This window comes from Polistes dominula, unplaced genomic scaffold (genome assembly GCF_049000335.1).
Source record: "Polistes dominula isolate Pdom_NZ unplaced genomic scaffold, Pdom_raw_medaka contig_15, whole genome shotgun sequence".
NCBI lineage: Eukaryota > Metazoa > Arthropoda > Insecta > Hymenoptera > Vespidae > Polistes > Polistes dominula.
In genome coordinates this window covers 4,988,375-5,006,578 of record NW_028300915.1, presented here as the reverse complement: position 1 = coordinate 5,006,578, position 18,204 = coordinate 4,988,375, and the positions used below count along the sequence as shown (strand labels likewise).

The following is an 18,204-nucleotide window of genomic DNA, read 5'->3' as shown; positions in this document are numbered from 1 at the left end:
TTGTCTTGGTAGTAGTGTAACTGATGCTACTATTTCTTCTGGTAGTAGTGATGATGATGGTGGTGGGTGGTGGTGATGGTGGTGGTGGTGATGATGGTGGTGGTAGTTGCAATGCTGGTGGCGACACAGTCCTCCTACTAGACTACATCGATTTTGATTTTCGAAGGCGCGCGCACTTGGCCCCTGGTTCGGCCCATTCATGCCGCCGCTCCCGTCGATGACGACGACGAAGACGAATACGACTATCAGCACGATTACCAAGGACTTACGTCTTCGTGTACTCTCGTTTAACGCTGGGGGAACTTACCCTCTCGAAGGAAGAGAGAAAATCAGGGGAGAGAGATAGAGATGGATCAAGGGGAAGAACACTCTAAAGAGATCCCTTCTTTCTCTTTCCTCTTATTTTTTTTTCTTTATTTTGTAAGATCGTGAGAAATGAAGTGTGAGAGAGTCCAGAGAAAACCGGGCTTTATTATTCACACAATTGAACATATGTTTTTTATTTAATAATATGACTTTTTATTGGGTACTTAGGTTTCTTTTTTTTATTAATACGATCATCATAATTTTACTTTTGTGGAAATACAGGATTGGAAGAATGCAATTTGAGGAAATATGAAACTAGAAATTATACTGTCTTGAATATCTTAATTTATGATATTAAGATTAGATAATAAAAATAGAAATTTTATCCCGGAAATTTTCCAAAACAAAATAGATTTATCATACATCAGTATTTTATTTCTTCTTCCTTTTCTCTTTATTTAAATTACACATGCACCATCAATAATGACGTACATTTCTGTGTCAGGTTGATATCAAGACCGCAATAATATAAGTTCCTATTCTTTGTTTTTCCTTGATTTTATCAGTTTTTTTTTTTTTTGAATGCAATGTATAAACGGTAGTACGTACGTACAACGAAAATACATAACAGCAAAAGAGTCATTTGTATTTGGATACGAATAAAAATGTTCTCTTATTTTTTTTCTTAATTTCGATCAGCCATTTTCTCTTCTAAAATCCGCAAGTCAACAAAGCGAATAACGCGTGTGACAGTATACAAAGGGCGATTGCGTGCGATTCGCAATTGTTCTACTTATCAATAAATAAATATTCGTTAGGACGAATTTAGATCACATAAAGTATCCAAATCCAAATGTTCGCTTAATAGCATCCCAATAATACCTTTCCCAATTCGCTTTTGTTGAATCCTCTTCGCTGTAAGAGCACAATATTTTTGTACAATATTATAATAAATTAAATAAATATTTAATTAATTAATTATAAAAAGATGTAATTAATTACCTTGATGGAACATCAACTTGAATTAGATTAACTTCCGTATGATCATTCTTTTCACAGATGTTAATAGTTACTTCGCTAAAATGTCCCGATGGCCACTGTTTGCAGCGCCATTTTTGTACTATCTTCGTAGGAGAAATTTCTATGAATTCTCCAAATATATTTCCACCAAATAATTCGAACTTTCCGTGTTTCTTCGGTTCGAGTTTTACAGGACCTTTCGTAAAGGCTTGAACCATCTAAAATATTAGATAAGACAAAAATTAATCAACGTATGTGTCATTTCATATAAATAAGAAATTAATATTAAATATAAAATTACCTCTAACGTAGTAAACACATTGTAAAATTCTTCAGCTCTACATTGGAACTTTTGTTGCTGTTTTATAGTAGTGGTTGAAATTTTACATCCTAATATATTATTTTGTTGGGCTTGTTTAGGAGCAATATTCATTTGCATCTATAAAGAAAAAAATGGAATTGTATTAAGAATACAGTTATGAATTATTTTTGTTTTTAATAAGGAGTGAATGACAAACTTTGATACTCACTTTAACGTTAAAGCCTGATGTTATGTTTGTAATATTATCACTTACATTATCTTTTTTAGGCAGTATCATTCCTTTCGTGAATTCTACAAAATAAATATTTGTTAAAATATATAAAATTGACATATTTTCATATTTTTTTTGTTTCTGTTTTCATTCGTTCGTACCTTCTTTCAAAGAGGACACATATTTCTTTAATTTTTCTCTTATTACTTCTTTTCCTTTCGTATGCAAGAAATGTTTTACCTTTTCACCTTCATCAGTGCTATCATTCAATGTAATTTCAATCTGTAATGGAATAAATGATTTGTCACTTAAGTGACAAATACTAGTACAAACTTAATACAATAAAATATTTAAAATGCAATTTAAAAAAAAAATATGAATATGAGGATAGACTTGAATTAATAAAAAATACTTACATCTACTTCACTTATGTCGTTCTCTTCCGATAGATTTGGAATGTTAATTTTCCCTTCAATATCTTTATGCGATTTATCAAGTGATGTCCACTTTAGCACGATATTCCATTCGTAAAAGAAAATTAGTTTTCCTTTTCTATTATTAGCTACGGCCTCTCCTTCGCATTTTTCAATTTCTGTAATCTTACAGGATACTGAAAAACAATAAATCACAAAATTGAAATAAATGTGTTATTACTTCTTCGTCGGTATCATTATCTTGCATTACCTCCATCACCGTCAATGATCACATTTGTGAAAAGATCTTTAATCTTTTCTTGCGACCAAGCACAAGCATTTTTTTCAGTCCTACAATTTGTTGACAAAATTAGTAATTGTTATTATAATAAGTGATTTATATTTACAAATCATATGCGCTTACCAATGCCAATTGTTAACATTGGTGGCATCAGGCCTTTCTTCAACAATCCAGCGTGGATCACCTTCTCCCCACTTTGCCATTTTGATAAAACTAAATTAATACAGTAAAACTCAACTAAAACAAGTATTTTAATTGAATACGACTACTGTGTTCTGAAAATACAAAACAATTTCTTATTATTATTTAAACAAATACAAAGACAATGTGATATATGTGAGAAATATTTTATTTTACTCAAATAAAATACAATATTATACAGTCATCAGACAACCTATAAGAACCATAAATAGCTATAGTTTATTTATTTTATGATTATTTTATTATATAAAAATATGAATCATTGGAGTTCTTTTCTTAAATACTTTTTTTAACAAGCAGATCAAATTATGAAACAATAATAAATTCATAAAAGTTATTTTAACGTTATAGAATAAGTGATTTAAAAAAAAAATCATTTTGACAAAGAACAAAAAAAAAGTACATGTAACATAACCTAGGAAGTATAAAACTTGATATATAATAAAAATATTAAAAATTGAATAAAATATATAAAAATATAATTTAAAATTAACAAGAATTACATTTACATAAATGATATAAAGTTGAAGGAAAGTAAGGATACTTACATTACTATTTAAAGGCGATCGGCAATGCGTAACTGAGCGATAGTACTAGAAACTAGTTTTTTTTCTGACAGTTCTATACTTAATACAGTTACACTTCGTTATTTTACGTGATAAGTCAAATTTAAAGGCAAGAAATGCTAATCTAAGTACGCGAATGTTTTCTGAGATAAATATAAGAACTCCTTAACTAAGACACTTGTAAAGAAAACCTTCCCGTTCGGAAGTCAGTCGTTACTATTTATGCAACAACGAAACCTCCTTGCCGACGTTCGAAAAATTTTCTGGAAACTTCAAGAACATAGACGCCATTGAAAGCATGCGTGTAGTGTAAGCTAATATGGCGGTTGAATATACGAAGAACGCGATTGCGGCGTCATCTATACGAAAATTTTTTCATTTCTATATCAACCTACAGATAGTGTTGAGAGAATAGTATGAAAGAATTGAAATGAGAACACAATAGTCAACATACATATTTCACTTCTATACAATTTATCATCCATGTCGATAAAAGCTTTGTTATCATACAAGTTGACGATGAAAGAATGGTGGGGGTATTTTTGTTAATATTTTTTACATAATTTATTATCTTATTAATTAATTTATTATTATTTATTTATAATCGTTTTTTTTTATTGTATAAATACGAATTGTTTGGTAATGTTTCTTTTTTACGGATACTCTTTTGATCATGCAAATTTGAAATTGTATTTTGGTTAAGAGCAGGTTAAATGTGTTTCGTTTGGATTTAGAACAAGTTATTTTTAATCATAAATGTTTTATTTTTAGTTTGATTATATTTAGGCAGATTTCAAACTTCTTTTATAGACATTCTCTCTCTCTCTCTCTCTCTCTCTCTCACTCTCTTTCTCCGTCGATAATCTTTGAAAGAAAAACAACTATTTGAATGTATATAAGTAAGAACGTACGAGAAACATTGTTTTGTGTTATTGCAATTGTTTACATTAATTAGTATTTTTATTTTAATTATGATTATATCTTTTAGCTTCGTTATGTCCAAGAGATTTCCAATGAAATTAAATTAATATTTCGTAACAACAGATAATTACAAAATATTCGTAAATGTGTTTTTATTGTTTAATTAATAATTAAATGTAGATTATATATAAAAGTTGAGCATCGCATAAACTAGTTATACTAATAGATCGCTAAAGGATTAAAAATACTCTTTGACGAAATATTCGGATTAACAAATTTTTAATTAGAAAATAATGAAAAAAAAGAAAAAGAAAATAGAATAACGATCGAAGTGATAAAGAAAAGGTTGGTCATAATTGCAACCAGTTTGAATTTAATCTTTCGTTAACTTTCAATACTTATCGATGAATATTCTTTGTTATAACGATTTAGTTAGATTTATCTTTCAAAGAATAAAGAGGAAATTTTAATTACATGTTGAGTTTTTCTAAGTCCCGTTAATAATAACGCATTGAAGATGAAAAAATAAGAAAAGAAGAAGATATTTTATTCTTCATAAAATTTTTTCAAAATATCTGCCGCATTGTAAACCGTATCAGCAAGTTCATAATTACGCGAGATGCAATTTAGTTCGGACGACAAGAAAAGAAAACTTCTTTTGCTTTTCCTTTGGCATCTGGTATATAAAATGATAGACGTAAATATATACTACATAAATATAAAACACACACACAAACACACACACACACACACATATATATATATATACAATTTTTAAAAGGAAAAATAACGAAGCGGGGAAAGAAAGATATAAGAAAAAATGTATTCTATTCGCGAATCCGTGCCAAAGGTTGCTTCGCATTAATGTGCCATCGAAAAGTTTAGCGAAAAGCTATAGAAACATTTTCTTTTGCGTCTAACTACCGTCAACACCATCACCATCACCATCACCATCATCAGTACCACCATCACCACATGGAATTATTATTTTATGTTAAAGCGTGATTAAAAGTTTGTACAGAATCTTTGGATTATTCATGCCAACTCGTAACACGAGTAAGGTAATAACAGTCGAAGTATCTCAAGCTATCTCGAGGTCGTCGATGAAAAATAGATAAATATTTCTAACGTTACCTGCGATCCTTGCAAAGATCATTTTATGAGGATGTTAGGTAGAAATACGTGCAGACTCGGGAAATATTTCAACGTCCAAATTTCTACCTAAGAATAATGGGATTTTTGTAAGTGGTAAGTGCTTATGATCGAAAATCATCCATCTTGGGATTTCAATCAAATATGACCGAAGTGGATCGCACTTAATATTCGAATAAAACCTCTTAGGTTTCTTACTTTTAAGGTTAATTGAAGGTACGATCAAAAAATTGAGAAAAGAAGAAGAATCGAGTAAGTAATAATATTTATTTATTTGATCATCGAGGAAGAAGATCGTAAAAGAATAATGTTCAAGCAATTTCATCAGGCATCAGAGTCTCGACGCGTTAAACCCGAGGGTAATTCGTCCGAGATAATATTCGTATCATCCCCTATTTCTTTCTAATTCTTTTTTCAGTTTCTCTTTCCAGTCTTAGCAGCAGAAGCAGCAGCAGTAACAACAGCAGCAGCATGACGACAAGGACGAAGACAACGACAACGGAGAGGACAAAAGTTCCGTATGGTATAATAAAAATCCCACTTCAGCCGTTGCCTTTATCAAAGCCTAGGCGCAGTTGTGAGCCATTTGACCCGAGAGACCAAAGTTTCCTCCTGCGTGAGGATCCTCGTAGGAGAGCGGTAGCATGGGCACCCCCTGGCATCTTTTACTCCGTCTCGCTCGCTCTCTGGTCAGCTACGGGAAAAGGTGGTTATTGGTGGAGCGGGTGCATCGGAGAGGACTGTAGGATCCGTAAGTAAAAGGCTCACTCACTCTCTCTCCCTCTCTCTCTCTCTTTCTTCCTCTCGCTCATTCTCTCTCTCTCCTTCTCTTTCTCTCTCACTTATTCTCTCTTTCTCTCTTTCTCGATGTAGAGGTGGACGGTTAGCAGCGGCTCGTGACAGGGAAGGTTGAAGAGGTGATAGTGACGGAGAAGCCAGAGGGAGACCAGGAAGAGTAGGACGTGGAGGAGAAGCTGGAATAGAAGGAGGTGGAGAAAGAAGAAGAGGATGAGGATGTGGCAAATCTGGCGTGGAGGGATACGGGGTGGTGAATGACGTCACGTTGCTAAAGCGACGCGGCAACGCTAAGCGTCTGCGTGGGCCGGTGGTGGTGTCTGGGCCGGGATCAATAGCGCGCCAGCAACCAGGTAGTAGATGTGAGTGCCTGTGGGTTCTTCAACGACGGCAGTCCAGGAGACGAACCTCCCGAGGTAAGACCCTTTCGACGAATCGAGTGGAGCTCCAGTGGCACACCGGACAGCACCATGCCAGAATCACAGCAACAGAGGACCCTGATTATTTAGGACCATCTTTATCTCCAGGTAAGAACATCACATTTTTATTCTATCTTGATCTTTCTCGATCGATTTTCCCTAGCTTCAAATATATCCTCGCTGCTGCTGCTGCTGCTGGTACTACTGCTACTACTCTTACTACTACTACTATTACTACTTCTCCTTTTCCTTCTCTATATTTCATCTTTCTTCATCTCTTTTCATCCTCCTTTCGATACGTTCTTTGTCGTCCCGCTTGGAGAGTGGTCCAGGCTCCGGGCAACCCTCCATCGCCCTCTGGGCTCGGCTACCAGGGTAACAGCGAGTTTCACGGATTCTGTGAAATTCCATTGCCCTCCCTTCCTTCCTTCCTTCCTTGCTTACTACTGCTCTCGAATTTTCGAACCTTGCCCCGACCAATTCGTTCAATTCATACCGAGAAAGGAAAGATATTAAGTGAACTATTTTTGAGGGAAGTGAAGATGTCGGGATAGAGCGCGGGAGACCTTACTTACGTAGGTATTACATACATAGATATCATACACATACACACAGACACATACACACACATACACACCATCTATACACATATATGTAAATACATATTTGCGCACGTACGTGTACATGTGTCTCTGTGTACAGAGGGCGGAGAAATACAGAGAGAGAGAGAGAAAGAGAAAGAGAGAGAGAGAGAGAGAGAGAGAGATAGAGATAGAGATGACTAGAGTGAAAGAGAAAGACAGATAGAGGATCCAAATGAAGATGGGATAAAAGGGAATACAGAAAAAAAAGAAAAGAGAAAAAGTTACACGAGAAAGAAATATGAGAATCTGTGCCGGACTTTGCCGTGACGTTTATCAACGCTTTCAAATATGCGGATCGTTCCTCTCTTCGTAGATGAAAGTATAATTACCTAGTAGCACCAGCAGCAGCGGCAGCAGCAGTAGCAGCAATAGTAGTTGTAGTAATAGTAATAGTAGTAGTAGTAATAGTAACAGTAACAGTAGCAGCGGTAACAGTAGTGCCAGTGGTGGCGGTGGCTGCAGCCTCCTTCTTTCTGCTTCTCTCTCTCTCTCTCTCTCTCTCTCTCTCTCTCTCTCGTTCTCGCTGTTACTCTCTTACTCACACTCGCATAGCTTTCTGGACTCCGATCAGCGCCACGAGGTGAAAAGTTTGATCCAGGCAGGGAGTGTCGTGTGCTCTCGGGGTTTTCCTTCCTCCTTGCCGAATATATTTTTGCTCGGCGAAGCGATACGAGAGAGAGAGAGAGAGAGAGAGAGAGAGAGAGAGAGAGAGAGATTTCAAAGATTACTTTTTTATATATACATATATATATATATATATTTATATTTTTCTTTATTTTTCTCTTTCTTTCTTCCTCTCTTTTTTTTTTGTTTTGGGGGGGGGGGGAGGTTAAAGGTAGGGGTGAGTTAGGTTGTTTGTAAAGTATTTGTGCATCTTTCGTAAAAAGTTTTTGGTGTTTGTTATTTTAAAGAACATTTATCTTATTTCTATATAGATATATGTGTGTGTGTGTGTTTTTGGTGGGTACAAGAGAGAGAGAGAGAGAGAGAAGGATGTTTTCCTTTTGGAAATTTGTCGAATTAATCGAAGTAGAAGACAAATAACAATTACGTTTGTCATATTTGCTTGATTCGCTTGACATCGAGAAATAATTTTCATATTTATATCGTTTGAATATTTTTATTATATTTTTCTCTATGATCATTTTATAAATTTAAAACGTATTTACATAAATCACGTAAAATGTAGTAAGATTAGTTGTTAACAAATATTCTTAATTTTATGAATTTAAGGCTTGTCATTCATTTTCGTAAGTTCGTATAAATATTCTTGAATTATTTGAGCTTTTTGAGAAATTTGTGTCGATACATTTGATCATTTAAAATGAGATACAAATAATTACAATATAATAAAAAATAGAAAAATACGTGAAACGAATGAAATACATCGTAACATCTGTCATTAGAAAATGTTCGTATTATTGAACTCCGGTCATCCGTTATTTGATTGAAGAAAGAATTTTCCTTTTAACGCGTATCGGCAACGTTCGATGTTCGATGTTCCGTCGAACTGGATCGTAGCTTCGTTAATTGAATTCCGGTTCATACCTCGTTAATTTTTCTCCTCATATTTTTCTTTTGTCAATGATAGAAAGAGAGAATAATGAAGGAATAAAATATTTTCGTTGACGAGAATATGAAAAAAAGGGGAAAGAGAACGAAATTTTTCCTGAAAAATTCGTCGACGTCGAAGATAACGGTTTTGCGCGGCAGCTTGGTATCGTTTTTCGTGACGTTCATTGGTGGAAAGGGATAACGGAGAAGAACGCGTTGAAATTACGGATGACGGACGGACGTTTAACGCGACAAATTGACGTTAGTAATGGAATAAAGGGTTTGTTCGAATTCGCAAGAACTCGAACCCCTTGCTCCAAAGAGAGGACTAATTGACGTTTCTCAAATTACAATATTTCTATTAAAGCAGAAATATTTTTTTCAATGCATTAGTGTATTTCTTTCGTTTATATTCCATGTATTTCCTTTTTTAATTTTCTTTTCTTTTCTTTTTATCAACTCTTTATATCACTTGACCTTTACACAAGCATTTTAATTCCTTAATCTTGTACGGTATTCTTTCGTTTAAATCATTTTTATTTTCCTTCGTTCCACGTTCATACCTATCGTCTTCTGATCTCTCAATAAGAATTATTTCGTTGATCTTGTCAATGAGAATAAAAGTCGATGCATCATTCTTCCTTCGTTGTTAAATCGAGACCACGTATCTTCTTTTTCTTCTTCTTCGTTGTCGTCCTCGTCGTCGTCCTTCATCGTTCGTCCTCTTCAACTGTCTCAAACTCAATTCTTCTTTTACAGCGTGTTTGGTCTAGAACATGTTATACCCAGAAAATATTCGACGTCGAGAGCGATGCCAGCCGATAAATCGGGCCGAACTGAGTACACGTATCGACAAAGTTTGTCCTTTCATATTAGTATCGTGTTTGAAGATTGATTATAGAAATAATGCCTCCATAAATCTATTACGTTCTAGACCTTCGACGTTGCTTCTATACGCACATACGTTCCCTAATATGTTATATGTCATTTTTATACCTTAAATATTGAATTCAACCTTTCCTTTATTTCAAAGACCATTTTTTTTCTTCTAGAAAATTATACTTTTTATATTATTCTTTTCGTGTAGTTTTCTTCTCTATGATGAATATGATAAAATTGTATCGAAAAAGTGTACATCACAGTATGTGATGAAAGAATTTTTCATTGAAAAATTACCGATAGCGTGTTATTTTTTTCATTAATTTTATTTTATTTAAATATTTATTTCATGAAATTAGTAAAGTAATTCTTTGTACGAAAATGAATATAATCTTCATAGTATTCTATATTAAAAAAAAAAAGGAAATGTGTTTGATGAAAAGAATATTTTGTTGTTTTTAAATAAGAGAGTCATATAACCTTAGTTACTTTGATTTTTGTATTTATTTTCATTTATGATTTAAGATATACATTTATCTTTTAAGATATATTATAAATCAATTATTAACTGAAAACAATTTATTTTAACTTGTAATTAAACTAATTTTCTCCAATACTAATAATGAAATAATCCCTTACATATTAATCTTAAAATATGTTTAATGTTCGATTGCTACTTCAGTATCGTGTTGCCAAAAAAAATATAATACTAAAATACGATATGTGTTAGAGTTTAGGTTGGGGGTAGGGTAAAAAGAGAGAGAGATAGAGAGATACAGAGAATGTAAAAAGGTATTGCTATAGTTTGGACCAAGCAGTCCCTCAGTCGAGTAGGAGCAAGCAATCAGTATATAATCCCTTGACTATTGCTACAGACAGTGGAACATTTTGTTCTCGAGTAAGATCTTTGTGAGTCCGATTCTCCCTTCTCGGATTCGAACTTGCCACTTTGAAACGGCCATACAGTTTCGATTTACCAAAGCTTTTTTCTCTTTCTCTTTCTCTCTTTTTCTTTTTCTTTTACTTTCCAAATGATTCCTAGTTCGTGTATAGTGTTCTATCCGTTTGTTGGAACATGCAAAAAATATCGGTTACGATAGAAATATTTTTATTGGGTTTGTTACGTCCTTTGTTGGGGCATCCGGAGAAATTTCCTTATCGGTCCAACCGATAATAGGGATATTTTAGTAATAGATGGGCCCAAAGATACCGAAATTTTCGTACGAAAAATGTATTATTTCTACTCATTTTATAATGGAATATCTTTCATCGGCTACTCCTACCCTAAAGGTACAACGATGACCTTAGATGGGAAAAGTATTAGTAACAGGGAAAGATCATTGCAGTCCAGTTGATCCAGTTGATCCAGCAAGTTGGCCCAGTCAGTTGGTCTAGCAATTTCAGTCAAGTTAGTTTGATCTATATTCGGCGGAATCATAGTCAGTTGATCAGCACATTATCAGTTATGTACAACACATTAAACACTTCTGTGACTAGTTACTACTAGTAGGAAGTAAGCAAATTAAGGCAGATAGTGATACAGGGTCCGAGCATCACGCTAATCTGCTGTATATAACAAATATTATATATATCTTCAGTTAAACATAATTAGGGTGTGTTTTTCTTGGATCAACTCCTTCTGCCCTTATAACGTGGAAGTGGAAAATGATAGCATTTCTTTGCATAGTACGGGAGTGAAAACCAGTGCATGATCGTACACCCAACATATAGTATCGACTAGATAAAAAATGATTTGAATTGTAGTAAACGCTAGGAAAGAAAGAAATAGAAATATCGTTGATAGGTTATCGCATTGTATTTATCATTTAAAACTCACAGTTAATTTTTTTGTTATCTTCTTTTTTATCTTTATATATCTTTCAACGGTCACACGGTCAATGGAAAAGAGCAAAGTTCGAAAACCGTTGAATTGAAACAGAAACATCTTTTTCTTTCTTTTTTTTCTTTTTTTTTTAAACGTATTTAGAGAAACAATGCATTTAATTTTGTTATTAAACGTGAACACGTTCAGTTTCATTGTGTGTTTGATGTGAATAAATAAAGAAAAACAACGAATTAGAAAAAATGTAAAATTCATTGGAATCGTCGAAGATTCGTTAAACAAACAAGCCGGAAAGAAAGCGAAGGAAAGCGTTTTCCAAAATTCAGAATTCAATTTTACGGAAAGTCTGATTTTCCAGTAGGCTCCAGTAGAAGCAAACGACAGGGTTGAGGATGTGCAAATAAAACAAAATTCTATCCTATGAGTCGGATAACGCGCGTCGACCAACTCGCTCTTTCCTTTCCTTTCTAATGGAGTTATCCTTCCTCGAGAATTTAGCATACAAATGAAATAATAGCGTAGAAATAATTTCAAGGGACAACGTATTGGAAAATCTTACTTCTTCTATTTCTTTTCCTCCTCTTCTTCCTCCTTTTACTTCTTTTTCTTTACGTAAATATTTACTTCGTTGAATTATTTGGGTTTTTAAAATGTTTTTTGTTTCGTTTTATATTTTTTTCCACATTTCTATAGTGTCGAGTTTTTATCGAGCATTTTATACTTTGTAATAGTGAAAATAAATTATTACATAAGCTTTACTAAAATCAAAGAATAATTTTAACAATTTTTGTTCTTTCAACATTTCGACGTACATCTTTTCTTATTAGTTATCAGTCATTATAATCGGACAAAATGATTTTACTTGGAAGCAAAGATAACTATTTCAAGTAAATAATTAATTTACTAGAGCTCGTAAATAAATACATTAGATCAAAGAGAGAAAACCAAGAATATACAAACTACTCTACTTTGAGTAACTGACTTAATCGAAAACAAGAAAAATAATATTAGAAATAAAAGAAAGTAAGAAAGAAGAAGGTACAAAGATGTAAGAGAGAAACAAAAACAAAAAACGAACATTTAAACGTTCCTTCGAATTTCTTCGCAGTTATCGAAAGGATAAACTTTTCTTTTGCTCATTTTATCTCGTCATAATCGTTATCAGATTTAAAGATACTCTTTGAAACTTTGCGCTTACTTTTTTGATCGTTTTACTACTCAAGAGAGATACTTTCTCTCTTTCTTTTCTTTTTTTTTTTACTTTCAACTAACAGGGTAAAACCATTTGGAACAGTTTTATCGTTGTCTTATATGTATATATGTATATTTATATTTATTTATTTTTCTTTCCCTGAAGAAATTACTTCTTTCTTTTTTCGATTTTTTCATTTTTACCCTTAAAAGAAAAACAGTTGGTAGGGTTTTACCACCCACCATTTAAAACCAGACCAACACTCCCATTCCGTTAACGGAACTTGCAGCACTCGCGTTCGTTACGCAAATTGTTTTTCATGCGCGTTTAACCAAACCTTTATGAAAGTTTGTAGGAGAACGTCGTTGGTGAAAATAAACGATGGCCGGACTTGACGAACACACGAGACTGCATCCCCGAGTACTGAATGACTCGGTTTTGCTTACAACTCGGAACTTACTACCAAGCTTATACACTTGTATGTAATATATGTATGTATGTACATACGTGTATATATATATGAGCATCGTATATAAAACGAAACACATACATACGTCTAATGCAAATAATTATTGAAATATAATTAACCCCTACATAGAGGGGTACCGCGTAAGTCTTGCTATGTTTTTAATAAATATTTTTATTTTTAAAAATAAAATTATAAATAATAACACAAAAAATAATCTATTAGATAATATATTCCAGAAACCTTAAAGAGTACTCTAATACATTTTTTCTAATTTATTAAATACCAATAACGTTGAAAAATAACATCCCCATGGTTTAGTAAAATCCATCATACCGACAGAAGGTTAATTAGAGTACCGGTTAAAAAAGAATATTAAATATTATATCTAATCTAAATGAAACGATAAATGAGAGAGAAAAATATATATACGTAAAAAAAAAACATATTAGAAACTAAGAAGAATGACGATGAAGAAAGGTAGGAAAGGCAGAGGAGAAGTAATCAAAATAAAAACGAACTCCCGGTTGTTTAATGTTTTGTTTAAACATATGTTACATACGTCATTCCTCAGCCTGTGTCTATATTTCAATGTTATTGTTTCTTTTATTTCTATTAAGAATCTCATCGTTGAATTCATGAAGCCTACATACCAGGAGGGCGATCAACATAAGAAATTATACAGTAAACGCGACTGGAAAAAAGGAAAGATCATTTTCGAAAATACGCCGCTAGGTTTCGTTATGTTCGCCAATGTTAGGTTTATAACGTCATATTTTTCATTGACAAATGTTGACAATACTACATCATTAGCAATTGTATTAATGTTTTTTTAATTTATAAAAAGTAATATTTATTTAAAAATGGTAAATAAACGTATTGTTCATGGGTGTATAAATGGACGAATCAAGGATCGTAATAAAAATGCTAAATTAAATCAGAGAAATACGTCTTTATTCACTGTACCACAGGTAATATAGCCTTAATTGATGGCTATTAATTACTAATATAAAACAATGCAATGATGCAAATGTTTTTTAACTCTACTTATGCTATAGAAATTTCTAGTCTTGTAAAAAGTGCAATTTACGATAATAAATTACAATTTACTTTTAATCGGACTTTTTAAATTTAGTTTTCCATCCTTTACTCAACTGCGACTAGGTAAGATAAAATTGAATAGATTTACACAACAAGTTGATGATAATATCTTGGGAATGATTGTAAAATAATAACAAATTTTTTCTTATTGCTATTTTTAACGTTAATTATAAGATTTGGTTAATTTATTTTGACTAACGCGTGAGTACAATTGTTACATTCCCGCGATAATAAACAAGGTTTTAAAAACCTGACATTAGCCACACTAACGCGCTCTAGTGGTAAAAGATCTGTCCCCTCATTTTTAGACATTTGTAATACATTGCTATCACCCTCCTGTTATCTAGGCTCCGTGGTTCAATTTATAAACACATTGACTTTATGTTCGTTGTAAAGGTGATTCGGAGTTAATCTAGTTTACTGTGTAGCTATTTTCACATTTATTGTTAGTCTTCTTCCAACACTGAGAGACGTATAAACGATATTAAATCGTTTTAGCTTAACGCAGCGCTATCGCGTTGTTCGCTTATTGTGTTGAAATATGTCGGGATGTTTGGTCACGATGGTCACAATTCGTAACGCGCTCGGATCCGAATGTAACGAATGAGCAGCATGATCACGATGATTCGGTATTTCACGTAGATAAACGAACGAAGCGTTATCGAGCTGTATGACACAATCCGACACTTTTAAAAACCTGTTCGAGTTATTTAACCCGTAAAGAGGGAATTTGTACTTTGCATCGAATTGTTTTAATAAATGTGTCGTTAGTAGAGTTCAGTAGGCGTCTAATGGCATGTGAGGTAAGAGTGGAGTGCCGTGAGTTGGGCCGTGTACATGAGCAGGACATTTAGGCACTTCCGTGCAGGTCTGCTAGCTAAATAGATCGTTTGTGCATAGATACAGTTACTCTACGTTGGATTTGTTCTAATGGTAATTTTCGGATTAGCGTACGTTTCGTTCGACTCGGTAAGTTCTCGTATATCGGGATTGTTCTTGTGAGAATTCTAAGTGCTAAGTATAAACAGTACCAAGTTATTGCATTGGGCTGGTTGCATCTTAAAGTATAGTTCAAGGAAAACACAGAATTACACGCCTAAGTGCGAGACCCCCTTAACTTGTCGGCTACCTAGCGTTCATCAGCCCGGGTAATAGCACTCACAACCTTACGAACAGTCACATGACTGGATTACTAGAATATTCCAGGGTCCAGGTCGTGTACTCGAGAAGTCAAGGCGTATCTACGACGAGGAAAAGTGTATCCTTAAGTTAAATTGCAGATCGAACTACACCTCGTGGCATCTGCAGGTTTCCGGCGTGCGAAAAAAAAGGTACCTCGCGGCGTATTTGCATTTCTGCTATTTCTCTTCTTTGACTGTCATCGAGTCACTATCAATTTGTATAATTTCCTTCTGAAATAAAGCATTTTGCTTGTCCCAGTTTTTCTTTCAATTTTGTGAGAATTTGTATGTTGACGCAAGTTGCATTTTTATCGCGTAAATTGGTGTACATTGATTTACTTATTAATTTCATTCATTTCTGCGATAAGAATATTGCATATAACTCACGATTTCAATAATTAATAATTTTTTTCTTACTAATTTCTCTAGACAAAAGCTCTGGAACTAAAAACGGTTAAATAAGTATCAAATTTATTTCGATTATACGTACATGTGCGGATTTTGTTGCTATGCAAATGATATGCATATGTGCGCGAGTGTGTGTACTGTTGGAGAGTGATATACATATGCATACGTGTATATATGAGCTGCATATATAAGACCAAATACATCTAACGTAATTTATTATTGAAATATTATTAATTAGGTTAGAATTTGTGCAGATACCGGTAAATGAAAGAAATTCAAATATGAGTGTATGTATGTATGTAATAGTATATATTACTTTTGATATACGTAAATGGTTATCGGTCTTTGTTTCTTAATTATATTTATATTGGTTACGATTATCATTTTTTCCAACAATAATGTTAATTTTTTACGATAAGGCAAATAATTTAATGAAGTTTTCATATTAATCTTATAAAAGTAAGTGCATACGTTATATTCTACTTTAATATTTTATACATATACATTATCTAATTAACCCTTTAAAGCATATATGGGATATATTTATCCTAAATATGTTTTCTGTTTCAATAACTAACAATAATTTTCTAAATCTTCTAAAATTTAATTTAATTGTTTAATATGCTTTATTAACTTATGTATCAGGTATTTAATTTTGGGATATTTTAAAATAAAACCAACAATTTGTTTGATTAGCAATAATACAAATTGGCATAAATATTAGTTAGTGATTTTTACCTGAATATAAACGATATAGATTCACTTCTAAGAAAATATCCAATTAAATATTCGATACACGACAACCATCTTCTTCTTTTCCAAGAATCTGAGCACGTAATCTTTCAAGAGTATTAACTTCGTTTCGGGATTAGGCGTTTCATCGCGGTTATATCATTCCGTTTATATACTTGTGCCTATATTAGAAAAAATGAGAGACAGAAAAGAGAGAGAGAGAGAGAGAGAGAGAGAGAAAGAGAGAGGAATGGAAAGAGGGTCGGATTACTTTAATCATCGCGTGTTCAACGGAAAAAAAAAGAAAGGAAGGAGAAAGAAAAAAAAAGATAAAGAAGAACAGGGATGAAAAATGGAAAGGATAAAAATACATTACCTCGAATGGGACTTATGTTGAAAGAAGATCAAGTATTTAATGGAATGATAGTGTATTAAAAGATAACGCTTGCATAGAGATCATATAAATATATATATAATATTGAATATTTTTCGTAGATTTTATAATTCAATATCGCATTGATCTATTTAAAGTGTCATTTAATCTTCTTTAGTTTTTCTAAATCGTATAAAGTCAAATTTATATTCAAAGATAATCAGATTTTTCGATTATATTTTGAATTTTTTTTTATCGAAATACTTTATTTAGATATTATTATTTATTGTTATAGAAATATGTATATTTCTATTACTTAAGTATTTACCGGTTTGATGTCAAAAATAGTTGGCGTGAATCTAAGCCAAAATAATTTTCCACTGTTTAATGCTTTAGCATTTATCAAATATTGTCCGGATTTTTGAATGTAATTTAAGTGGACAATATGAAATCACGTGGGAAAGGTGAATGAAAGAGAAAGAGAGAGAGAGAGAGAGAGAGAGAAAATATAACAGCGATAAATGCGAATAAGAAATTTATTCGGAGAAACACGTGAACGGAAATAATCAATAAATATTTTCCATTTGCAAGTAACTATTATTGAATAAAGCCTTGCCTATTTTTATTAGGTAATTGACTTTTATCTCTTCAGACTTAAGTAATGTCCTTGTTTGCTTTCAATGAAGCCAAATTTACAAATTGTCATCGTTGATTATTATTATCTTCTATTATTTCTTAAGACAGAATCATCTGTTTTTCTCTTGAATTTTTTTTTCTCTATTTTTTCTTTCCCAAATCAAACAGATCTCGTTCTTAACACATTTGTTACTACACTATTTCTATTGGGCTATTAAATCATAGTCGTTTATTGCAATGTTGTGATCTTATCTTTTGCTTTCAATGAAGCCAAATGAAAATTTTCATCGTTTATAGGTTGATAATTTTGGTCATCGTTTGTTCGTGTTTTTTTTTCTCAAATCAAACGTTTCTTGTTTTCAACAGATCGTCGGGCGAGATATTTTTCTGAGAACTGCTTGATTTATGTTATTTCATTTACATTTGTTTTTGTTTTATATAACGATATAAAAGTATTGTCTCTCGATATGTTTTTAATCATTGCATGTATAAAATTTAAACAAAACAATTTAAATATTTGATATATATAATGTTTTTGGAAATATTTTAATCCGGATAAAGCTGTTTA

The 18,204-nt window shown here is 32.6% G+C and overlaps 3 protein-coding genes and 1 long non-coding RNA gene across 11 annotated transcripts in view; 2 read left to right on the top strand and 2 right to left on the bottom strand.

The window, feature by feature from the left end:
- Positions 1–719: 719 nt before the first annotated feature.
- On the bottom strand, positions 720–3,604 carry LOC107071339 (activator of 90 kDa heat shock protein ATPase homolog 1). Its single transcript, XM_015330266.2, has 9 exons — positions 3,323–3,604; positions 2,697–2,848; positions 2,544–2,623; positions 2,276–2,469; positions 2,021–2,141; positions 1,857–1,939; positions 1,628–1,765; positions 1,309–1,544; positions 720–1,221 (listed from the first exon to the last, which is right to left on the bottom strand). The coding sequence occupies exons 2-9, from the start codon at positions 2,774–2,776 to the stop codon at positions 1,137–1,139; spliced, it is 1,017 nt and encodes a 338-aa protein (XP_015185752.1). The 5' UTR covers positions 2,777–2,848; positions 3,323–3,604; the 3' UTR covers positions 720–1,136.
- Positions 3,605–3,787: 183 nt separating this feature from the next.
- On the top strand, positions 3,788–6,428 carry LOC107069650 (uncharacterized). 2 transcript variants are annotated; one of them, XM_089170348.1, is made up of 4 exons: positions 3,788–5,509; positions 5,619–5,772; positions 5,832–6,164; positions 6,287–6,428. In XM_089170348.1, the coding sequence occupies exons 2-4, from the start codon at positions 5,721–5,723 to the stop codon at positions 6,298–6,300; spliced, it is 399 nt and encodes a 132-aa protein (XP_089026474.1). In that variant the 5' UTR covers positions 3,788–5,509; positions 5,619–5,720; the 3' UTR covers positions 6,301–6,428. The 2 variants fall into 2 exon arrangements, with proteins under 2 accessions (XP_089026474.1, XP_015182627.1); XM_015327141.2 differs by having other exon boundaries at positions 3,788–5,772.
- Positions 6,429–6,574: 146 nt separating this feature from the next.
- GluClalpha (glycine receptor alpha 1) overlaps positions 6,575–18,204 on the top strand; it is a 74,778-nt gene continuing 63,148 nt past the window's right edge. Inside the window, exon 1 of one of the 7 annotated variants that reach the window (XM_089170341.1) lies at positions 6,575–6,735. Coding sequence is in view for 5 of the 7 variants with exons in the window: in XM_089170338.1 (XP_089026464.1) it covers positions 15,237–15,275 (39 nt within the window). In the remaining 2 variants the exon portion in view is untranslated. Of the gene's footprint in view, positions 6,736–14,646; positions 15,636–18,204 lie in introns of those variants that run through there. The other 6 variants (XM_089170338.1, XM_089170337.1, XM_089170340.1 and 3 more) reach the window with 6 other exon arrangements.
- LOC149033190 (uncharacterized) lies at positions 6,742–17,626 on the bottom strand. Its single transcript, XR_016175952.1, has 3 exons — positions 16,634–17,626; positions 7,601–9,594; positions 6,742–7,093 (listed from the first exon to the last, which is right to left on the bottom strand). It is a non-coding gene; the product is annotated as an uncharacterized LOC149033190 (long non-coding RNA).